Source organism: Oncorhynchus tshawytscha, linkage group LG15 (assembly GCF_018296145.1).
Source record: "Oncorhynchus tshawytscha isolate Ot180627B linkage group LG15, Otsh_v2.0, whole genome shotgun sequence".
NCBI classification, from domain to species: Eukaryota; Metazoa; Chordata; class Actinopteri; order Salmoniformes; family Salmonidae; genus Oncorhynchus; species Oncorhynchus tshawytscha.
Genome location: NC_056443.1, coordinates 6,386,008 through 6,412,095, shown reverse-complemented (window position 1 = coordinate 6,412,095; position 26,088 = coordinate 6,386,008). Strand labels below are relative to the sequence as shown.

Genomic DNA, 26,088 nt, shown 5'->3' with positions numbered 1-26,088 from the left:
GTTCTTTGACACTGCTCTGGACAAACCATTCTGTATGGACCTAGTTTTGTGCACGGGGGCATTGTCATGCTGAAACAGGAAAGGGCCTTCTCCAAACTGTTGCCACAAAGTTAGAAACACAGACTCGTCTAGAATGTCATTGTATGCTGTAGCGAGAACAGAGAACAAGTTTCCACTGCTCCAGAGTCGAAAGGCGGCGAGCTTTACACCACTCCAGCCGACGCTTGGTATTGTGCATGGTGATCTTAGACTAGTGTGCGGCTACTTGACCATGGAGTGGTGTACTTTTGACCATGTAGTGTATGTGATTGTGTCTCAGTGTAAACAAGGTATGACATGATTGTTCTTTTTTCAAAAAATCCATTTTTGGGCTTAGTTGTGGTCAATTTGCAGTTAAAAAAATTATTATAATTATGTTCTGGCCCCACGACCATCCACCTTGACAAAAATCACCCCACTGATGAATTTAGTTGCCTACCCCTGCCTTAGGGCTTACCTTCCTGTACATCATGCAGTCCTGCAGCTGGGGGAGGTCCAGCAAGGGGTGGTAACAGCCCTCGGGTTGCCAGACAACCTCTCTCCAGTCACAGGTCCGGTTGTCGGCACAGCTGAGGCAAGGAACCACCCAACGACCTGGGTAGAGAAAAAGAGAGGGAAGGAAAGAAATGAAGAGAGAAGGACAGGCAATCAGACAACCACAAGTGAATGAAGTGGTTAATTGTTCCTGCTCCAAAAAACACATCTATATTCATTAATAAACTATTTCCATGAACAAAATCTAGACAGACTTTTCACAACTCTCACACATTGTGAGAGTTATAATTCTTCACAGACACGTCACATTGCTCTCCCTGCTGACATTTATTCTCTGCCCTGCAGGGTAGGATATTGGATTTAATAGCTGCGTTTAACCTCTGACCTTTTGCACTTCAATCAAAGGGCAGAGTGTGTTGGCTGCTTAAATCAGCCTTGTACAGATACACACACAGCAGGGTTTCATATGGACAACTGGGCACGTATGTATAACATTTCAGAGCGATGAGAATTATTTCTAAGTAGAACATTTCTGAGGATCCTGTAGTAAAATAATTTTTCTGACAGTAATTCATAAAGCCTTTCAGCTATGTAGGAAATGTAATCTATAAAAACAATGTGAAGTGATATCTTTGATGGGGGACAGACCTGGTACATCCCCAGAGATGCAGGGCCGAGTTGGGGCCTGGGGCTCGCCTGGAGAGAGTGGCCCAGGGAGTGGCTCCAAACCACAGGGCTGATCTGGTTGCACCACCAGGCCACAGTCCTGCGTAGGCACAGGGAGAGAGAGAGAGAGATGAGATTATGAGGAATGGTCCATTGTACTGGGAGGCTGAGGGAACTCCATGTTGAGATGATGTTGTAGTCTAGTATCCATTCAGTGCTATTGTTGTGGTTTCCATTCAGTGCTATTGTTCTAGTATCCATTCAGTGCTATTGTTCTAGTATCCATTCAGTGCTATTGTTCTAGTATCCATTCTGTGCTATTGCTGTAGTATCCATTCAGTGCTATTGTTCTAGTATCCATTCAGTGCTATTGTTCTAGTATCCATTCAGTGCTATTGTTCTAGTATCCATTCAGTGCTATTGTTCTAGTATCCATTCAGTGCTATTGTTGTAGTATCCATTCAGTGCTATTGTTCTAGTATGCATTCTGTGGTATTGTTCTAGTATCCATTCAGTGCTATTGTTCTAGTATCCATTCAGTGCTATTGTTGTAGTATCCATTCAGTGCTATTGTTCTAGTATGCATTCTGTGGTATTGTTCTAGTATCCATTCAGTGCTATCGTTCTAGTATCCATTCAGTGCTATTGTTCTAGTATCCATTCAGTGCTATTGTTCTAGTATCCATTCAGTGCTATTGTTCTAGTATCCATTCAGTGCTATTGTTCTAGTATCCATTCAGTGCTATTGTTCTAGTATCCATTCAGTGCTATTGTTGTAGTATCCATTCAGTGCTATTGTTCTAGTATCCATTCAGTGCTATTGTTCTAGTATCCATTCAGTGCTATTGTTCTAGTATCCATTCAGTGCTATTGTTCTAGTATCCATTCAGTGCTATTGTTGTAGTATCCATTCAGTGCTATTGTTCTAGTATCCATTCAGTGCTATTGTTCTAGTATCCATTCTGTGCTATTGTTGTAGTATCCAATCAGTGCTATTGTTCTATTATCCATTCAGTGCTATTGTTCTATTATCCATTCAGTGCTATTGTTCTAGTATCCATTCAGTGCTATTGTTGTAGTATCCATTCAGTGCTATTGTTCTAGTATCCATTCAGTGCTATTGTTCTAGTATCCATTCTGTGCTATTGTTGTAGTATCCATTCAGTGCTATTGTTCTAGTATGCATTCTGTGGTATTGTTCTAGTATCCATTCAGTGCTATTGTTCTAGTATCCATTCAGTGCTATTGTTCTAGTATCCATTCAGTGCTATTGTTGTAGTATCCATTCAGTGCTATTGTTCTAGTATGCATTCTGTGGTATTGTTCTAGTATCCATTCAGTGCTATTGTTCTAGTATCCATTCAGTGCTATTGTTCTAGTATGCATTCTGTGGTATTGTTCTAGTATCCATTCAGTGCTATTGTTCTAGTATCCATTCAGTGCTATTGTTCTAGTATCCATGTTGTCAGAATGAAACACAGTAACGCAAATGGAAGTTTGGGGTAGATTTATGACCATATGAATTCAACAATTCAACTCATCTGACCATTTATGCAACCATATAGACGATGGAAATCTCCATTGTCAAAGGCTTTCATAGCTGTAGTTGTGTACTGATAGGAATGATCATGTTTTCCCCTCTCTGTTTGAGTTATGGGAGGCAGTTACTGTAAAACCAGTCTCCGACCACTGAGTCATCCCCGTCTCAATTTTTATTTTATTTAACCCGTAATTACCAGGTAATGGTAATGACCTTTCTGCCATTACCTCACTCACTGTGTTTCCATCTCTCTTTGGGCCCTCTCTTTTCTCACAATCTTTCACTTCTTTACTCAGCTCATTTCTCTCCATCACTCTCTTCCCTTCGGTATTAGAGAGCTTGGCGGTGGGCGCTGTGTCCCTCTCCTTGAGGTTGGTGGTGGTGGGGGTTCAAATGGTTCGAGGTGAGGGGTCAGAGGTCAAACAAACCTAACCAGATGAATGACAGCGGCCGGGAAGCTACGTATCGCAGGGGCCCCCGTGGGAGCCGCCCGACCGTCTGGCCCTGAGTACAGAGACACCGCCAGGCCCCTCCTCTTATATCGGGCTTGCGGCGCGACTGAACCTCACACACACACAAACATAGATGCCCCCCCCACACACACACACTTACACACATACACTTCCCCTTTCAAAAGGGCCATGAAGAAACTGAACCTCACACACACACCCACCCAACCTCCCTCTGAGGGTCTTCAGTTCACACGTCCACACCACATTCCCCACGGCTCCGGCGCAGCTCTCAACAAAGTGCCACAAGACAACTTAACAGGGATTTTCTTGTTCGTACCTGTGCACAGTGTACACGCCACAAACACAGAGGCCCTGGGGTCTGAGGGAGCCGCCTGGGGCCACGGCCCAACCGCCGTTATGGAGGAAACGCACCGCGGCCACCTTTCATCCTTCCCTCCATCCCTCTTCTTAAAACGGACCGGAGAGTCTCGCTGCCACGTAAAAGAGATCTGTATATACAGTATATATATTTTCTCTGCCCTTTCTCAATCTTTTTCCCTCTCTTTCTCTCAACGCATATAGACCAGCATTTATCTGATGTCAAGTTCTCTCCCCCTTAAAAATAAAAAATAATTAAAAATAATTCTCCAACAGGGAGCTTTAATAGCACCCCCCGACACCAGCCCTCAGTGAAAACCCCTGATTCATGGACCATCAATTCTCAGCCAGGCTCCCCAATAGGACTCTCCTAACGTCACATTCGGTTAATAAAGTGCTGAAAAACAAGAGATGGTTTGTGGCCACCGAGGGATTAGAGAGCAGTACTTCAGAGGAGAATGTAGTGTGTGTGTGTGTGTGTGTGTGTGTGGTGGGGGGGGGGTGACTTGGTTATAAGGGTCTGAGTCCAACACTACAATAATCTGCATTGATCAAAGAGCTATGCTAACCAACCTCGATACAAGGGAGTGCTAATCCCCGACACACACACACACACACACACACACCCACACACACACACACACACACACACACACACACACACACACACACACACACAGCTAATCCAACCGTGCTCTCCATTAGATCATAGCTGCTTGTCTCTGTGCCAAATGGCCTTGTTAAGACACCACTACCTGCCTTTGTTGGAGCAGACAAAGGCTGGTCAATCTACCGACTCCAATCCTCCAGGACCAAAAGGACCCTACTCATTAGAGAAGCCAGCTTAGTAGGAAGACAAGTAGGGGTTGAGATCGGAACAAAAAGTTAATTGGGGGAAAAAGGAATAACACACAAAATAATAAATATTTGGGGATTTAATAAATATTTGGGGAATTATGTCTCAAAAGGGTATCAAGCTTTTCCTGTCAATGCGTCAACAGTAGGGCAGGAATGCCAGCTGAATCTGGCAAGCAGAGAGGGAGCTCGGATAACGCTCGGCTTGAGAAGTAGTAGCACAAGGGAAACACACCCAGGCATAGGAGTGTACAAACACACACTCCAAAAATCACTCCTCTGAAGATCGGCTCGGTCCAATCCTGAATAAAACAATACAACTGTATAAAACAATAAAGCTAGGGGAAATCTCTTTCACCTCAGTCTTCATGCCGGGTCTCCCAGTGGTTGTTGGCTGCTGTTGAGACGACAGGCCAATCCCTAGAAAGACTGCTGAAATACACTGTACGTTCTGACAACAACGCAACAGAGCTCTAGAGTTCCTTCAGGGCAGTTATACTGTAAAGCGCTGGATTCCTCTCCTCAGAGAGTCAATTTTATGGTTATAGGAGAGCTTCTGACTCCCAAAGAACACAGTGGAAATAAAATAAATGAACCAGTTAAAAGTGTTGTAAATATCATCGTCGAAATACAATTGAAATACCAGCCTTGAGCAAAATAACTCTTAGGCTTTACCGGTTTCATTGATCAGTAAAGATCTTCAGAGTAAATGCAATACAGTATATATAATAATGAGAGAGACATTCCGAGGTAACAATTTATAATCTGCAACGTTATTAAAGTCCGTTTTTAGGTGGTTGACACAACCTGTTGTGACAGCTTGAACAGCCACCTTAAAAGCTGGAGTCCTTCATGGTGAAACCGCCACGTCCGTTTGTGATACTACACCAACAAAAGAAGTTACCGCAAAACAACCACCACTGTTTTTCCCCCTCTGACGTCGTCGCACACTATGTACTGCCATTTCTTTGTACCATGCTGCGCGACGCTCCTCAGTACGTCAACAAAAACAGTGACAACGGGTGTGGGGCGACCTGTGACCCTATTTCCCCCTAATGCAGATTCCATCCGAGGCCCTTTATGCTCATACCCTTATACAGGTTGAAAATGGCAGATTCGGGCACGGATAAGCGCCTAAATTGGAATGCAGTGGCTGTACAGTAACATGCTATAAATGACTTCAGACCTCAGGCTCTGCGCTTCACAGCGCTGTATGGGTTTTGACTGACAGCCATTCTGAACTTGAGCACAGCGCGCGACAAGAGGTTCCCCCCATCCCTCCTGCTAATTGGGCAACTCTTGCCAAAATGTGGTCGTCTGAGTGAGGGAAATGCTGTAAATTAAGAGGACTCATTGTATTTTGAAAGACATTGAGGATTATAATAAATACAGATTTAATGTCATACAAGCAAGCCAAACACCTGTGAGTCCAAATGTGCACTTCACATTTCCATATCATAAAACTAACATTTAACGTGTTTATGACCACTACGAGATGACCTGACGTCATACCCTGGGTTGTTCCGAACAGAATGCACGCATGACAAAATTACGATCTGTTTCTCTAAATTGACCTCTGAAAGCCTCGTCATTTATAATTTAGCTAGTCATATTAGCAGCAGAACAAGCTTTCAAATGATGCCCACCTGACCCAGTTTGAAATTAAAAATGGGCCGTTTTTAGATTGCGTATACAACAACAGTAATTGTGTGATGGAGGGGATGCAAGGCAGTGTTCCAAACAAAACAACAACAAGTGTGCTTGCTCTAGTTCCTCAAAGGCACGGCTAGGAGAGATTAAAAAAAGCACCTTATAGTTGAAGACACTTCTTTGAGATAAAAGTGTATTGAAATGACTTAGGAACTGTGCACACGTTGAAGAGGTGTGTGTCCACTTGGAGACACCAGTTAGTCCTCTCACTCAAACCCATGTCATTTTTTTTGTCTTATGTTGCATCTACCCCACGTTAGTGAATGTATCCAGAGAGTTTTCAGATTTCGTTAATCAATAAATGTGTCCAAAGTACAGTAAATGTTAAAATGCACATACAATCAACAGTGAAATGTTTGGATTCAGTCTTGGTGAACTGTTGTGTCCTCAATGTTGGTCTAATCATTTTCCCATAACCTCAAACCTGATCCCTTTCAATTGCTACCATGGTTAGGCATATGCTTTTCATATTTCTCCTGTAAGAAACATTTCAATGTAGGCCTATCCATATAGGCCAATTCCCACGACAGTAAAGGGTTAAAGAGCATTTCATATAATCTGTCATCAATAGGATTTGATCAGATGCTATTAGGTTGTAATCCTATCTGTCACGCTTGGGGCTAAACCCTCGATTTTCCATAGGTCTTTCTGGGCTCCCCACCATATCTCAACAACAGAAGGAAAACACTAAATGGCCACGTACACGTAGACAAGTATTCTCTGGCAGACTAGTTGTTTTCTTGCCCTAAAAACTGCACAACATCCATTTTTGTCAAATCGTGTGTATTGTCCTGGCTTTTGTTATTCGTTTCTTGTGAGAGAGGGGAAAAGAACGAAAGGGTAGAGTATTTTCTGGCTAGAATACTGTTTTCACTTCTACCCGAGTTGAAGTATATACGCCATGCATTTCATAAATGTCGACATGTTAACAAGACTGCTGCCTGCGATCTGAGGAAATGTTATTTTAGTTCTTGTGGGAAAATTACATTTTACTCTCCGGTGTGGGAATGAATGGGAGGAGGGAGTTAGGGAGGACGAATGAAAGAGTGGAATATTCAACCCATTAGAGAATGACACACACACACATCCCTGTAATGCTTACTACTTCCCTAAGCATGCATCTGATCAAACCAGCCTCTCTGATGCACCGTAGCCCTCACAAACCATTGGCTGTCCAATCAAAATGAATCACTGGTCACTATGTAACTGTTGAACACGGACATGGTCTTGAAGACATAAACAACCCTTGTTAGAGTGACATTGATTAGACCATAGGGATAGACCATAAACCATGGAATGGGTTCCCCTTCAGTCATTACATCACCAAGTCATTATTGCAGACAGATACAGTGACCAAGAACCACACCACAGAATGTGGGAGGATGCAGGTTCCACTAGGTTCCCTCCAGGGCCCTGGGTGTTCATGTCTACCACCCTCTGAGCTTCCCAGATGTCTTCTGATCGCACTCCCAGTGGTCCAAGCGGAATAGAGGAATCCTACCGCCAGTCACGCATGGACGAGGACTATCAAAGAATTATGGGATGAATATAAACAAGTTTGTCATATCATGTGATTGTAATGACAGGGAAAATTGCTGTGGGACATGGTAGAGAAAAAGTCGGACTACTGAGAAGTTTGTTGTGTGTACACCAGTCTCCAGCCACTCTAAACATCAAAGTAGAGCTTATAAAAATGTCTAGCAATATCCCAAAGGAGATACGGGATATTGCATGAATAGCGCGCGCACGCACGCACGCACGCACGCACACACACACACACACACACACACACACACACACACACACACACACACACACAGCAGTATAACAGTCTTTCAGAATGCATATGGTCAGCCATCAGATAAGAGTTCCTTATTACACACAGAGGAAATGAGAAGAGTTCTGAACTGACAGCTCTAACGCTCAGACCTCTACCCCAGAACCACAGAGGAGCTGCCGCAACATGATACACACACACACAAACATACATTTACTACCACACACACATTCTTATCAATCAGTGACCCTCTAACCCGCATACATGCGCACACACACACACACACACACACACACACACACACACACACACACACACACACACACACACACCCTTCTCCTGCTTTCCTCCTCTCATCAAGGGGCAGAGTGTGTGTGTGTATCATGTTGCGGCGGCTCCTCTGGGCCTCAATGGGCTTTTCCTGGTTAATTAAAGGTTCAATAAAAAATACAAGCGAGTAATACCTGTACAATGTGTCACACTGGAACGTATGAACAAACGTATACAACAAAATCATGATAAAAGACATGAAGACCTTTTGGTAGGAAGTCCCATGATGGCACTATGAATGAGACAAAGTGCCAAGTCAAAAGGGGAAAGAAACCCAGCCAGATCCCTGAGAAAACAATGGTCAGCCAATCTGGAATATGTCTGCCACACAGCGATATCCACACGGCCAAATGTTCAATCCCTTGCAGCTCACAAGCACATTCCCAGCCTCTCAGCGCAGCCAGTGTAAGATATGTACACAGATTCCTACAAGTACAATCACAATTGCGGCAGAATGTTGCGGATTTTAATTCATGAAATTTCACGGGGGATTTTTAAAAGAAAACGGTTTCAATTCCATGCATTCTGTTTCTATGGGAAAACAATGACTTCCCCAACTAGGTTATTCATCTATATCCACTCCCAACTCTCAGCCTGAAAGCGCTCTGTTCATGGAGGAACTTTGAACCATCAGAGCCACCATTAGGAGACTTTACTACCAATCACATAATACATATAATGACGGTGTGGTCATTTCAAGTACGTTGTAACCATACAGTCCTTCCTCCACATCCACAACCATGATGTAACCTGGCAACAGAGTGACCTCTGGAAACAGCAGGCTGAGATGACCAGTCCCTATGACCGTGTAAAGATCATCAGAGCATGAGTAGCTAAAGCTAATATGAGAGTTAGCCGCAAACACAAGCCCGTACTAAGTGAAATGGAGCCATGAGAGCGCTATAGATCCACTGCAGTGAGGACCAGAACTGGAGAACCTGGGAAACATACAACAAGAGTCCAGGCCAGGACTGAGTCATCCCAACCCAACCCCAGAGGTTCAACAAGGGTTTGTTTGTGTCCGGTATTAAACTTAAATCTGGTATTGTACTGGTTTTCTGGGACTCAGATCTGGCCAATGGAAGGTTAGGCAGTCCAGTTCTTATGGGCAGTCCATTGCGAGCTTTGTTGTTGTTAGGAGCGCGCAGAGAAAGACACAGAGAGACAAAGACGGGAACAGAGAGACATAGAAATCGAGATGGAGAGACAGGAACAAAGGCACAGGGACAAAGATGGAGAGAAAGAGGACTAAAGTGATTGAGAAGTCTTGGTAAGCCCAGAGTCTTAGTGAGCCGGTCAGTCAGTAGTAGACATCCCAAACTCAGAGAACGACGTCGTCATGGCAGGAGAGCCAACGTAACAGTGACTGGTGGAATATTCGGTGGATAATGGTACAGTTATTGCAACATGCACCCATAATTGGCCTGCCGCGACCACAAACGAGAGACGCAGGGGCAGGAATCACTTAAATGGAACCTCTGATTGGGAGCGAGCGTAGAGCTGCATTTACTAGATCATACACCCCCCTTTTCTCTTTTTAATAGAGCCCACTACTCATGCCAGAAGCCGGATAAAGTCCCAACCACATCTGTAAAGGTTTAATAGCAGTAGGATTCTATGTTTTTACCGTTCCAAATCAAGGTTTACAGATCTGCACTTAACAGAGTCGGGAGTGTATATGGGAAATATTTCCTATAAGGTGGAGTTACTACACTGATTGAGTGATGATTAAAAGGTGGAAACAGAGACTTGTGGACAATTGGAGGGAATATGCAGCGGTGTTATTCATATTTGGGTGATCCTCGGTGTGATTGCCAGGGCTATGCCTGCTGCTGAACAGTATTCCACAGTCCACACCGTCACATTGGACATGCTTGACATTACCATAGCAACGTGTAAAAGCAAAAGAGCAATGTTTACGCTTTGGTGAGAGGGAGGCTTTTCTTGGCACACGCAGGGCCTAAACACTCCATCACTGTCTAAGACCTCAAATATTCCTTTATAAGCAAACGTTCTGAAATGTGTACTGTTCTTTTTTGTGACAGTAAATAGTATTTTGCAATATTTATTTATTTGTGTACATGCTAGATATTGGAGCTTGTGTATGTTCATAGTAACGAGAGCTACATGTTTTGGCTAGTCAAAGTGAGACAATTCATTCGTAAGTTGTTGACTGGTTAAATTAGGTTGTCACGGGCTCCATTTTCATTGGGATAGAACACACACAGAAACAAATGCACACATTTCCTATAACCGATTTATGACATGGTTTATTGGGCCTTTGGAGGAACCGCCGAACCCCGCGTCTGCTGGACTCGGCTCCGGGGGAAAGGAGGTGGGGGGCAAGGAGGAGAACAGTGGGTTCTGGCAGCGGAACGCCCACACATCCACCCTCTGATCAGTACACAACTCATTACCAGTTTACAATACCACCCAGAAACATAATGAGGAAACAGACACATACAGGAACATATGCAGAGGTGGGGCGGCAAGTAGCCTAGTGGTTAGAGGGTTGGACTAGTAACCGAAAGGTTGCAAGATCGAATCCCCGAGTTGACAAGGTACAAGTCTGTCGTTCTGCCCCTGAACAAGGCAGGTAACCCACTGTTCCTAGGCCGTCATTGAAAATAAGAATTTGTTCTTAACTGACTTGCCTAGTTAAATAAAGATAAAAATATGCAGAGGTGTGTGTGCTCAGTGCGAATGAGAGAGAGTGAGAGAGAGGCAGACAGAATCCGAGAGAAACAAGGGGGAGTCAGACAGAGAGAAAGAAAAAGAGTGAGATGGATGCTGAACAAGAGGCTAAGGGAAGAGGGTATGTGAGAGTTATGTCAGCTAATGTACAAGCGACCTCTAGTACTACTGTATAATCAAACATCAAACTGCAAGGCCAAACCAAACACATAGCACAGCTGAAAAACCCATCCTGTGATAGCCTACTCTCTCTGTGTGTATGCCCACATTTGTGTGCGAACATACATGCATGTTAATACGCTTGTTAATATGCCTTAAAACTCAAGAGTGTTTTCCCATGTGATAATGTGCCTTAAACTGTACAAGTCACTCTCCCTGCCAACATAATCCACACATCTTAACATTATGGTTTCCCTCCACTATGAGCTGGCCTCACTTCTCCTCAGACGTCATTCCCATTTCCCCGTGCCAGGAACACTGCCAGGGACACCACCGGGAATAACAGCGATCCAGGAGTGACGCCATTAAGCCTAACTGCTCCTTCATGACCAGAGATCTGTCATGTCCTCATGACAACCATTCTCATTTAACTGTGTAATAGCAAGGAGGCCCATGCATTGATCCAGAGGGGAAACAGGGGAAAGAGAAATAGTGAGAGAGTGATGGAGCGAGAGAAAGAGCGTGAGAGGAACAGAGGGGTGAGAGAAGAGGGAAGACAGAGGGTTGTGTTTGTTCCTGGAGGATGACGTTAGGAAAGTTCCGGTTTCGGGAATCCTGTGGTTGTCAGGTAAGCGATATTCCCAAGTCAGGATATTCCCTCATAGACAGGTGCTGTGAGAGTTGGAGGAGCGGGAAATTAAGTCAGGACTGTGGAAATGTGGGCATTGCCAAGTTTACATAAGTCTTGCTCTCTGGACCTCCATGTGCCCATAGTGTGTGTGTGTGTGTGTGTGTGTGTGTGTGTGTGTGTGTGTGTGTGTGTGTGTGTGTGTGTGTGTGTGTGTGTGTGTGTGTGTGTGTGTGTGTGTGTGTGTGTGTGTGTGTGTGTGTTTGCGTGTGAGGTAGTAGGTACAGTACCAGTCAAAGGTTTGGACACACCTACTCATTACAGGGTTTTTCATTATTTTAATATTTTCTACATTGTAGAATAATAGTGAACTCATCAAAACTATGAAATAACATATGGAATAATGTAGTAACCAAAAAAGTAAACTATATTTTATATTTGAGATTCTTCAAAGTATTCACCCTTTGCCTTGATGACAGCTTGGCATTCTCTCAACCAGCTTCATGAGGTAGTCACCTGAAATGCATTTCAATTAACAGGTGTGCCTTCTTAAAAGTTCATTCGTGGAATTTCTTTCCTTCTTATTGTGTTTGAGCCAATCAGTTGTGTTGTGACAAGGTGGGGGGTATACAGAAGATAGCCTGATTTGGTAAAAGACCAAGTCCATATTATGGAAAGAACAACTCAAATAAGCAAAGAGAAACGGAAGGCCGTTACTTTTAGACATGAAGGTCAGTCAATCCGGAAAATTTCAAGAACTTCTCATGATTCTCATGAGGACCGCCACAGGAAAAGAAGACCCAGAGTTACCTCTGCTGCAGAGGATACATTCATTAGAGTTACCAGCCTCAGAAATTGCATCCCAAATAAATGCTTCAGAGTTCAAGTAACAGACACATCTCAACATCAACTTTTCAGAGGAGACCGTGTGAATCAGGCCATCATGGTCGAATTTCTGCAAAGAAACCACTACTAAACGACACAAATAAGAAAAGGGGACTTGCTTGGGCCAAGAGACACGCGCAATGGACATTAGACCGGTGGAAATCTGTCCTTTGGTCTGATGAGTCCACATTTGAGATTTTTGATTCCAACCGCTGCGTCTTTGTGAGATGCAGAGTAGGTGAACGGATGATCACTGCATGTGTGGTTCCCACGTGAAGCATGGAGGAGGAGGTGTGATGGTGCTTTGCTGGTGACATTGTCTGTGATTTATTTAGCATTCAAGGCACACTTAACCAGCATGGCTACCACAGCATTCTGCAGTGATACGCCATAACATCTGGTTTGTGCTTAGTGGGACTATCATTTGTTTTTCAACAGGACAATGACCCAACACACCTCCATGCTGTGTAAGGGCTATTTGACCAAGAAGGAGAGTGATGGAGAGTGATGGAGTGCTGCATCAGATGACCTGGCCTCTACAATCACCTGACAGTTTGGGATGAGTTGGACCACAGAGTGAAGGAAAAGCAGCTCAGCATATGTGGGAACTCCTTCAAGACTGTTGGAAAAGCATGCCAGGTGAAGCTGGTTGAGAGAATGCCAAGAGTGTGCAAAGCTGTCATCAAGGCAAAGGGTACAACATAGAAAATATTAAAAATAAAGAAAAACCCTTGAATGAGTAGGTGTGTCCAAACTTTTGACTGGTACTGTACCTCTAGTTGCTTCAATCTCTTTCTGTATATCATCCCCTCTCTGTGCAGACTGTTAGGTTAGAGCAGCTATAGGGAATTATGAGGGGATGACCGCGGGTGTTAACCCCTTGCCCTGAATCACAGACCCCTAAATCATCCCACCCAGACTGGCCCTGTCAACGGCAAGGAAACAGCCCTGACACGCACACACGCATGCACACACAGAGAGAGGGAGAAGATAGAAAGACAAGTGGTAGAGACAGAGAAGAGAGGAGGGTTTCAACATACACAGTGTAGCAAGGGTCGGGGGGGTCTTCTAACCCGACAAAGTTATTTCCCCCCTAAAAGATAAAAGCACCAAACCATTTAATGAATGTTTCTTAGAATGTCTATCACCCCTCATCGTCTCTGACTGATCAAACCAGATCAAACACAACAGCAGCGATTATTTTTATTGGACTGAGGGGGACCAACAGGAGTTTTAATGAGAAGACCCGTCTCCCCCTCTTCACTCCATCTCCCCCCTCCCTCCCTCCGCTCCAGTATGATAACACGGGAGCGGAGGGAGGGAGCATGAAGTCAGCCATTGTCGGAGAGAAGTGGCACACTCCTGGGCTGAGCGAGGAAGGAGAGGGGTGGAGGGGGTAACAGAGCCAGCTTCTGTGGATCAGCTCTGGGACTGGGCCTCGGTGGAATTCACAGCTGCAGCACTTCAAAGAGCCAGACTCCCACCAAGCCCCCCGTTGACAACAACACCAGGAAATAAATGGTTAGTTTCCCTCTACGAGACGGGATAAGGATAGGTGTGGAGACCAGGTTTGGGAAACTGGGACAGAGCCGCGATCTTGCCTGTGTTGATGGAATGGGAAGTGGAGGAGATGTAGGGAGGGTTGAATGAGATGGTAATGGAATAAACTGAACATGTGTCCAGCCATAACAGTGGACATATAAAGATTTAAATCTGTGTGTGGAAGGTTAGTCCTCCTTCTGTAGTAACAGAACGTGCTCCTGGTTGGACTTTCTCACAGGTGAGTGTACCAGTCCTCATAAGTGAGCCATGGCTGGGTATAGCACACCAGCTTTGTGAAGTCAATACAGATGGAGGATGGGATACGAGACAAGGAAGCTACTCCAGACTATTGGGATCCACCCTCAGTCAGTTTCCCATTCCCACCTGTGGCTATCAACATAGCTAGATAACCAAGCAGCATCAGACAGCCAGACAGCCTGCTGATATGAACACTGAAGCCCTGAGCCTTCACATGATAGCACTTCAAAAGCCCCACATGCGGCATCAATGGAGACCCTGTTCTAGGGCCCAATTCTCCTGCCCCCCATGTAGGATGAGTGGACAATATCTCCCTCATTTGCTCTCCCTCTGACCCATGGAGGAAGAGAGTGAACGACTAGAATTTTAGCGGAAGAGGGGAGCAGATGAGATAGTAGTTGTTAGCAGAGCGTGGTTGTCAGTGACATGGAAAGGGGGATACCTAGTCATTTGTACAACTGAATGCAATCAACTGAAATGTGTCTTCCGCATTTAACCCAACCGCTGAATCAGAGAGGTGCGGGGGGGGGGGCTACCTTAATCGACAGTGGGGAACAGTGGGTTAACTACCTTCCTCATGGGCACAACGACAGATTTTACCTTGTCAGCTCGAGGATTCGATCCAGCAACCTTTCGGTTACTGGCCAACGCTCTAATGCATGGCAGATTGATGGACAGGGCAGGTTGCAGAGCAGAGAGACCTGTGTCGGAGGTCAACGAAAACGCCATCACCTCAGAGAAAGTGTGAAATATAAGAAGGCACATCAAAACAGCACACAACAGGACAAGACAAAGTACAACATTGCACAAAGCAGAGAACCACATATTGAACTTTCAGAGTTCCACACACGTTGACCACCCCTCAGTTGAAACACTATTTTGAACAGCGTATGTGCTGTGCAACTCTGAGTGGCGCATTGGAGGGTTACATCAGCTGAAGAGAATGAGCAACCACATCTGAAATATCCCTTAGTAAGAACATAATACTATGGATTTTCTTTCCTATGGGTGGAACACATAAATGTGGGGACTTGTGGTACGGAGAGGGAGTTTATACTGGGTTTGCCCTGGGGTCACACTGCTAACGACTACACCAGACGCTCTCAGCAATTAGCCCTCGTTAGCACTCATTATTCCCAAAACAGGCTTCATCCAATGCAATTTAAATCAAGGTTTTGTACATTTGACACTAAATACATTCCATCACCGTCCTCATGATATCCCCTCTTTAAATCATCTATTTTATAAGAGCAAAATCAGGAGCCAAACCCCTGCTCAATATGGTGTACATATCGCAGAATCCTGAAGGCCCTTTTCTCACTGCTGTGCCTCAGCTGGTCTAATTGACAGGTGATGCATTCAGGTCACTTTGATATGGAAAGTACCTGGATGGGGGCTGGATGGTGATATTAGAGAGAGTGGGGCCAGGGGGACTGGGAGAGAATGAGGGAAATGGGAATGTGCTCTGGCATCAAAATAATCCCTCTCTTCTGCCACTCTCCTCTCTGATCCCTTAATGGTTTCCACAGCATGGCTTACATGGGGGGCTGTTTGCCTGATTTGTGAATGTATGTCTGAGCATGAATGTGTGTGTGTGTGCATCTGAGCGTGTGTGTGGTGAAGCACAGAGCTGTGAGAGCACGCTCGTGGTTTGTAGAGACTCCAGTCTCTGGGAGTTTCTCACACTGACTTCAGAACAGAAGGAAAGCATTAAGCCTCTAGCGTTGTTATACCCCAGACCACCCGGACTGGCCCAAGTCTTCCTATATATACTCTGCCACAATCTCACAGTGTGTGTGTGTGTGTGCGTGCGTGCATACGTGCGTGCGTACGTGCGTGCGTGTAGGTGACAATTCGATTATTTCACTTCTAAAATGGCAATTAAATTAATTCTCGCTAAGCCAAGCAGATCAGGATCAGGAGGAGCAATGAAAAGTTGTGTTTCAGATCAAACTTTGAAAAACAATTTGCTGTGCTAGACAGGCCCTGCAATTTGGTTATGTCTGCCTGTCACATTCATGCACCAAGAATGCCCATCAAATGCTGTGGAAATATAATTATTTCAGACTGTACATCAAGGGGGTGGGGGGTGGTATCGCTTGCCAAAGTCCCTCTGGCATAGCATGAGCTTGTAGCAGCCTTTTGGTACAGGGAACCAAGAGCAGAAGTATGTCGAGTTGTGAGTGAGTGAGTGAGTGAGTGAGTGAGTGAGTGAGTGAGTGAGTGAGTGAGTGAGTGAGTGAGTGAGTGAGTGAGTGAGTGAGTGAGTGAGTGAGTGAGTGAGTGAGTGAGTGAGTGAGTGAAAGCTGAGTGAAATCTGAGTTACTAGCCATATTTGTTCATATGGTGAGGCAAATCAAATCCTCATAACACAGATAGACAGAGGTCTTAAGTCACACAGACAGATCAAACGGTCTGCCCAGGCAGGATGCTGAGAAGACTCCATCACATGAGGATGAGAGGAGTGGAGGGATGAAGAGAGGGGATACAGGGAGGAAGGGGTTCTAGGAGCCTCTGAACCTCTATCCAAATGGGGTGTCCTACAGGACAGAGAGAGGGAACTTACTGTAGCTCACCTTCCATTCATATAGAGTCACCTCCTAAATGATTGGCACCCTTGATAAATATATATATTTTTAAAATGGCACATATGTTGATCTACATCATTCGTCCTCCTTTTACCCCAGTGCAAGATGATACAGCTGGGTGTAGGAGTATGATGGATTGGGGTCACAAGGTTGGATGTGTGTCAGCAGCATTCCATTTGTCCAGAAAACCGGTCCCAAATCAGCCTCTAGCACATGATAGTAACCCTTCCTGACTGGTGGCTGATGGATGAGATAGAGGAATAGGTTGGTGGTTGGGATTCCCTTTAGGCTCTGAGTCAAAATAGATTACATTAATTACAATGATGATGATGAATTAAAACCTCTACAGGATCGGTGGGTCCCCTACGGGACGGTTGAGCTAACGTAGGCTAATACGATTAGCATGAGGTTGTAAGTAACAAGTAAATTTCCCAGGACATAGACATATCTGATACTGGCAGAAAGCTTAAATTCTTGTTAATCTAACTGCAATGTCCAATTTACAGTAGCCATTACAGTGAAAGAATATCATGCTATTGTTTGAGAAGAGTGCACAGTTAGGAACTTAAAAAAAGATTAATAAACCAATTAGGCACATTTGGGCAGTCTTGACACAAAATTTTGAACAGAAATGCAATGGTTCATTGGATCAGTCTAAAACTTTGCACGTGCACTGTTGCCATCTAGTGGCCAAAATCTAAATTGCAGCTGGGCTGGAATAATACGTTATGGCCTTTCTCTTATTTTTCAAATATGATGGTAAAAAAAACACACAAATAAACACATTATTTTTTCTTTGTATTATCTTTTACCAGATCTAATGAGTTATATTCTCCTACATTCATTTCACATTTCCACAAACTTCATTAAAAAGTGGTTTTTAATATATCTAATGTGGATATTACAGTCACCTCCAAAATGATTGGCACTCTTGATAAAGATGAGCAAAAAAATGATGTATTAAATAAATAATACAAATACTGAGCAATACTGAATGCTAAAAAAAACACTTTGGAAAATAGTATATTATTTTCGACTAATCCAATTGCTCAGAGTAAGATATTTTGTTTAAAAAGTAAGAAAATAAAACAGATTCTCAAAACAAATTCCTAAAGATACTTATAAATAAAAGAAAACAAAATCTGCAATAACATTGACATTTTTTCAAATTAATCTCAGTTTAAGGAACTGTATTGTGGCCTTGCATGGCTTCCTGTTTCACTGGGGTATAAAAATGAGGTAACACGCAAATAAAATCCAGTTGTCATCCATCACCATAAATCAGGGTACAAAAATAGCTATTTATTTACTTACCACTATTAGGACAATAATTAAAACCACTGTTTAAAACCACTGGAACAGTGGCAAACTACCCTGGTAAATGAAGTGTATCTTGTGCCCATGCACAGTGAGGAAGACTTGGTTGCTCGCATCTTGGGGTCACCAAGTATCCAAATCCACAATTAGACTTGAGTTTGCTAAATGGAATTGGCACTTGGATTGGAACCAGGTGCTATGGTCAGATGAAAAGAAAATAGAGGTCTTTGCCCACAGAAACCAATGGTGATGCATAGCAGAAAATAGCCTCATACCTACTGTAAAATATGGTGGTGGATCTTTGATGTTATGGGGATATTTTGCTTCCACTGGCCCCTGGGGCCCCTGTTAAGGTCAATAGCATCATGAACTCTACCAAGTACCAGGACATTTTTGCAAATAACCTGGTTGCCTCTGCCAGGAGGCTGAAACTTGGCCGTAAGTGGATCTTCCAGTAAGACCATGACCCCAAGCACACATCAAAATCCACAAAGAAATGCTTAATTAACCACAAAATCAAATATTTACAATTGCCATCTCAGTGTCCAGACTTGAACTCCATTGAAAGTCTGTGGTTTGAATTGACGAGGGCAGTCCATACGCGCAGACCGAAGAATATCAAGGGTCCAAGAGGAATGGTCCAAGATCCTTCCCAATGTGTTTCATAAAAATTTTAGAAAAAGTTTCAGTGCAGTTATCCTCACAAGGGGAGGGTGCATAAAATATTGAAAACAGAGGTGCCAATAGTTTTCTTTTTTAGAAGACAAAAATATGATTTGCTAAAAAAGCATTCAAAATAGCTCAGTATTTGTATTATTATTTTATACATAGTCTTTTGTATCAATGGTGCCAATAATTTCAGAGGTGACTGTAATATCCACATTAGATATAATAATAATCATCATCATAATTAATGTAACCTTTTTTGACTTTGCCTAAAGGGAATCACAACCACCATCCTAGTCCATTTGATCCACCAGGAGTGGTTACTCTCAGACGTGCTAGAGGCCGAGTTTGGATTGGGTGTATAGGCGAATGGAATGCTCTTGGCGCACACACACACACACACGCACACACACACGCGCGCACACACACACACACACACACACACACACACACACACACACACACACACACACACACACACACACACACACACACACACACACACACACACACACACACACACACACACACACACACACACACACACACACACACACACCAACCCCCGTGACTCCAACCCATCATACGCCTACACACAGCAGTATCACCTTGCACTGAGATGAAAGGACGAAGGGTGTGTGTCTATTCCTCCACAAGACGTTCCTAAGACGAGTAAAACACCTGTAACCCCCCACCCACCCACCGAAGGGGTTACCAGCTGTGTGGGTGAGTGCATGTGTGTTTAAGTGAGTGTACCAGCTGTGGTGGGGTATGGTCAATGAGTTAGAATGAGGTACAGTGGACAATGTAGGGCGGTTCAGACAGTGTGTTTTCCCAGACCCAGACACCTTGTAGTGACCCTGAGGAGGCATAGGGAGGACAACCGTAGCAACACTCCCAACACCAAGGACACAAAGTTGGCATCCCAGCCACACACACAATTGCAAAGGGATAAATTCTATACTTTATCAAATGTACAGTGATAGAATTCAGAACAGGGCCGTTCTTACAGTATTATCAGTATCCTCCCTGTACACCAAGTCAGAACTGTAAAATAAATAAAGGGGGCATATAAGCAGACAATGAAAGCTCTTACAATATTAAATTATGACATTTTTCTAAAACAGGCTATAGACTAAATGTGCACCAGCAAGTCAGAACAGTAGGCTAAGTTATGAGGGGGAAAAGGGAGCAAATTGTTAGAGTTAGGCACATGGGCTACTAACAGCTTATTACACAACATACACTTACTAAACTCAGTAAAAAAATAAATGGCCCTTTTTCAGGACCGTCTTTCAAAGATCATTTGTAAAAGTCCAAATAATTTCACAGATCTTCATTGTAAAGGGTTTAAACACTGTTTCCCATGCTTGTTCAATGAACCATAAACAATTAATGAACATGCACCTGTGGAACAGTCGTTAAGACACTAAGCTTACAGACGGTAGGCAATTAAGGTCACAGTTATGAAAACTTAGGACACTAAAGAGGCCTTTCTACTGACTTTGAAAATCTCCAAAAGAAAGGAGCCCGGGGTCCCTGCTCATCTGTGTGAACGTGCCTTAGGCATGCTGCAAGGAGCCATGAGGACTGCAGATATGGCCAGGGCAATAAATTGCAATGTCTGTACTGTGAGACGCCTAAGGCAGCGCTACAGGGAGACAGGACGGACAGCTGATCGTCCTCGCTGTGGCAGACCATGTGTAACATCACCTGCACAGGATCGGTACATCTGAACATCACACCTGGGGGACAGGTACAGGATGGCAACAACAACTGCCCGAGTTTCACCAGAAATGCACAATCCCTCCATCAGTGCTCAGACTGTCTGCAATAGGCTGAGAGAGGCTGGACTGAGGGTTTGTAGGCCTGTTGTAAGGCAGGTCCTCACCAGACATCACTGGCAACAACGTTGCCTATGGGCACAAACCCAGCTTCGCTGGACCAGACAGGACTGTCAAAAAGTGCTCTTCACTGATAAGTCACAGTTTTGCGCCCATTTGTCAGAGTAGCGTTTATCGTCGAAGGAATGAGCATTACACCGAGGCCTGTACTCTGTGAGCGGGAACGATTGGAGGTGGAGGGTCTGTCATGGTCTGGGGCAGTGTGTCACAGCATCATCGGACTGAGCTTGGTGTCATTGTAGGCAATCTCAATGTTGTGTGTTACAGGGAAGACATCCTCCTCCCTCATGTGACACCCTTCCTGCAGGCTCATCCTGACATGACCCTCTAGCATGACAATGCCACCAGCCATACTGCTGGTTCTGTGCATGTTTTCCTGCAAGACAGGAATGTTAGTGTTCTGACATGGCCAGCGAAGAGCCCGGATCTCAATCCCATTGAGCACGTCTGGGACCTGTTGGATCGGAGGGTGAGGGCTAGAGCCATTCCCCCCAGAATTTTCCGGGAACTTGCAGGTGCCTTGGTGGAAGAGTGGGGTAACATCTCACAGCAAGAACTGGCAAATCTGGTGCAGTCCATGAGGAGGAGATGCACTGCAGTACTCAACGCAGCTGGTGGCCACACCCAATACTGACTGTTACTTCTGATTTGACCCCGCTTTGTTTAGGGACACATTATTAAATTTCTGTTAGTCACATGTCTGTGGAATTTGTTCAGTTTATGTCTCAGTTGTTGAATCTTGTTATGTTCATACAAATATTTACACATGTATAACCCAGTTGACAGTGAGGACGTTTTTTTTTCTGCTGAGTTTATAATCCAGTGTGATAGCAAATAGCACCAGGAAATCATTGGTGGCTGTGCTGTGTGAACAATTTGTCAAGGATTCAGTCTGTTTTTCCTCTTTTCTCTCGTTCGCTTCTGACTAAAAACAGGACCACATGTTCTATGGGAGAGGATGGTTTATGCCTGCTGGGATGTGAGGACCGCTTGGTGACCACAATAACCATTTGGGAGACAGTCAGCTCTTCCCAATGGACCGTAATAACCACAGCCCTCACACTACAAGCAGGGGCTGTTATGAGTGTGTGTGTGTGTGTGTGTGTGTGTGTGTGTGTGTGTGTGTGTGTGTGTGTGTGTGTGTGTGTGTGTGTGTGTGTGTGTGTGTGTGTGTGTTTATATAGTATGTGTGTGTCCATATGAGGCTCAGAAGTGGTTTCCCGTGTGTGTAGGGTGTGCATGCATGTTTGAAGATCCATAGGGGAGAGTGGAGTAAATTGAGCCAAAGGGGTAAGTTGAGCCACCCTTGTTTCTAGGAAACCATACACAAAATGTATAATTTGACCAAATATTTAGGAAGAGGGCATCATTTCATGGAGTCTGAAGAAAAAAAAACACACATGGAAAAAGAGGTAAGCAAGTTAGGTCCAAAGAAAACAGATTTCCACCAAGTCAAATGAATTTGTGTTAGAAGTTCCATGACACTTGTATTTAAACCAAAGTAGATCATTTATAGATTTCCCTATACATCAGTTGGGGTCTCTATAAGCTTCAATATGAGGTCCTAAACCTAGCATGAAAGTGCATCCTTTTAGCTGTGTGGGCTAATATAGTCCAAATGTTTGCCTTGGGGTAAGTTGAGCCAATGACCATGGGGTCAGTTGAGCTAATGGTTGAGCCAATGGCAAGTTGAGCAAATGTAAGTATTTTCCTCCCAGGCGTAATGGTAGGCATTATCACTGGGATGAGGTAACACCAGGGCCTGGCCTGTTAAGTGTTTTTTTTTTAAAGTACAAAGTATTTGTTAGGTGTGTCAAAAGATGCTTAAAATGATTAAAAGACAAAGTGATTGTGATGAATTGTGTTTGGGAAATAAAGATAGACATGGTTTTAAAAATGTAGTGGTAATACTTAATTCAGTACAGAAATGTATAGGAGGCTCAATTTACCCCATAAGTTGTGCCAAGAGACCACATGTCGGGACAAGCTATGTTTTCAAAACTGTAATGTTTACATGAATTCTGATTATTTCCAGGGATACACAACATCCTAAAATCTATGTAGATATCATTGTTAGTAAGAATACTATATTTCCCTTGATGGAGTGATACTGAATATAAATAATTGACTTAACTTACCCCACTGTCCCCAACTGTTTCTATCACTGTAATGTCCAGAAATGCTCCTCCTCTTAACGGCTCAAATCCCTGCATTGATTGGTCAGCTAAGGGTCCTCTCCATCAACCCTGCCCCGCCCCGGGACACTGCCCCATCGCCACCCTCATACCCAAGATGCATCAGGAGATACGGTGGGAGGTTTGGAGAAGAGTGAAGGGGGGGGGGGGGTCAGGTGAGGGAGGGACAGAGCGTCCTGGACCACAAACCAAACTCTTACTGGGGTGTGAAAGCTCAAATATAGCCCATGACACAGGAACTCATGGGAACATCAGACCCTCTCAATCCCTTTAAGGCCCCCGCCGACCCGGCTCCTCCACATTCCAACGGTAATCTGGAAAATACCGGCTTCGAAATATCAACCAACTGTATCTCGACACTGCTGCTGCTCCACTGCCTCTCGACGCCATTCGCGGCCGTAACCGACACTAAACTTTACACAGACCCACCGCGAAGGCTCCCTCGGCGAAACCCAAAAGCCGACATGACAAATGCTGTAAAAACGAAGTAACCGCACTATTCCTTCTCGACCGAATGAATTGATTTTCCTTTGTTTACATGCTATGAAACTTGTGTTGGATGCCAGACCAGCATTGCTCATAGAAGGAAACACTTCCCATGCTCTGGGAATTGAAATCATGGCTCTGTAAAAGTCAATAGTGCGTCTCATTTGAATATGGTAAGAGGTTAGGGAAATTGTATTTTGTGTTCCTCTGACGTGGTCCTCCAGTAAAGTCAGTGAACCCCAGACAGGAAGTCACTCTTAGTTAACTTGATGGGGAACATGAAGTCCCACTAACCTTACATTTTTACCTTGTTTTACTCATAATGGAGAAGAAAAAACACATATTAAAGTGCTGATCTAGGATCAGGAGCCCCTTATCCATATACAGTTATTCATTATAATCTAAAACTAAACACTGATCCTCTATCAGCACTCCTACTCTTGAGACCTTGTGAATACAGGCCCAGGTCTCTGACAGTGCTTGTCCATCTGTGAGTGTATGGTAGTGAGTTACAAGCGTGTAGAAACACCCTGCCCGCACCACGTACCTGCACGAAGCCACACATCACATGCTCCCCAAACATGGGCAGGCTGGGACGGCTCTCACGGTACATGTGCAAAGTGTATATTGTCATGACAACAGGCTCGGGCTCTGTGGTGAGCGACTCGTCCGTCACTAGGATGTTGATTATGCTGTTTCCCAGGCCGACCGGGTAGTTTGCTGTTCTGTGGAAAAACAGAGGCAGAGCTTCTCAGAAACAAGGTCCAGAGAAGTCCAGGGAGATGAAACACACATAAGTACAAGTGCACACACACACACACACACACACACACACACACACACACACACACACACAGAGCGAAGATATGAAAACACACATACAGGATGGTGAGAGAGAGGGCAGGTTATAGAATCATTCCTAAATGTCACGTTTAGCGCTATATGTGTGTGGCCGTCTTACGTGTGTGTGTCTTTCTGTTTGTCTGTCAGAGGTCAATCCTCTGACCCCAGTGCTACTGAGTCTAATGGGTGCTAATCAGGGATTGGCTGCTGAGATCAAAGCTACGGACATAAGAAACAGAGTTCTACAATCACACAGAGTAAAACTCATAATGACATGGAAACATGCCCTGACCAAAACACTGGACTGAAAACACACATACCCAGAATTCAAATGTTATAACTCACTTACGTCTATATTATAGACCTGAAGACTGGGCAGGTGTAGGCAATATACGACAAGATCCATTTAACCTATGAAAGGGCTTGTTGGAGATCTAACTCTATGAGTGCTAACACCTACCATCTCACTGAATGTGACCCAGCTTCATTTGAAAGCCCAGCTTGTGACTCACAGGGTGAAAGGTCATGGCTGGGAGGGTCTCACCTAGGTCCTCTGTGCTCATCCAGGTGTATGTGACAGGCTGGGCTGATGGGCTCAGGGCGGAGGCGTAGGGTCACCACGTCAAAGGGGACCTCAGCACGGTAGTCCTTCACCCAGGGACTGAAGGGGGGGCTGAGGGTCAGAGGGGGATCTGTGTACAGTTGCCTGAGGTGGGGGTCCACACACCGCTCTGATACACACCACAGGGAGAGAGAGAAAGAATGGATTATAATACAGATAAAAAAGGCTTGCATACGTCACGCCGTGTGCCGCTGTATTTTTCAAATTCAGAATACTGTTACACATTTAACCATCAGAAGGAGCATCAAAGAACAACGATGGTTATCTAAAACATGCATGCTCACTGTGTGTGTGTGTGTCCATTCAAAGGGATTAAAGATAAAGACATTCACACAAACACACACACTATGTAATGGGAGGAATGTTAATAACAAGGTCCACACGTGTTGAGCACAAGCCCAGAGAATGCTCTCTTCCTCTGGAGGCAATTGACTCTGGTGTGTGCCAACCTCAAGCAGTTTGCAGATGCAGTGGGCACAGTAGAGCCACCTACCCACCCTCCCTGCCCGAAGCACCGCCACAACCCTAATATTTTACCTTGAACACTGCAGCAGAAGCCAACTCCTTTGCTCTTTCGTCCGCGTGAGGCTACAATACATCGAGTTTCCCAGGGAAGCTGTGAACCCAGCTGTAGCCTATTGCATGATTGTGTTTATGAGTCAGTTATTAAAGAATGTGAAACCATGTTGTGTATGTTAACTATTGCATGATAGTGTTCATGAGGTGTACATTTACTGCTTTTCATTAAATCATGTAGGGCTAAAATATTGCTATGGCCTAAAATAAATGTTGTTCATATGGGCAGAATATTGTAGCCTAGGTCTACATAAATTCGTTAATATGGGTATATAAAGTATGGCACCTTGAACGCGCCTCAGCTACAGCATTTGTTTGTCTGAAAGGGTACACTATGGCTTTTTAAATGCCGCCACGAGACCTTCTCTGAACGGGTATTTAACCTGTCCGTAAAGGAATGCGGCTTCTGAAGCGGGGCTAAAGTCCATCACTAGAGCAACCAAAACTGTCAATCAAATTATCTCGAGCTACCTGTAAGCAGCC

General features: G+C 44.4%; 1 protein-coding gene across 1 annotated transcript in view; it reads right to left on the bottom strand.

Moving 5' to 3' along the window:
• LOC112214284 (cadherin-like and PC-esterase domain-containing protein 1) overlaps positions 1-26,088 on the bottom strand; it is a 69,861-nt gene that overhangs the window by 7,182 nt on the left and 36,591 nt on the right. The window contains exons 13-16 of the mRNA XM_024372927.2: positions 24,952-25,138; positions 24,112-24,289; positions 1,183-1,300; positions 497-633 (exon numbers count right to left, since the gene is read on the bottom strand). Coding sequence (XP_024228695.1) covers positions 497-633; positions 1,183-1,300; positions 24,112-24,289; positions 24,952-25,138 — 620 coding nt within the window. The remainder of the gene's footprint in view (positions 1-496; positions 634-1,182; positions 1,301-24,111; positions 24,290-24,951; positions 25,139-26,088) is intronic.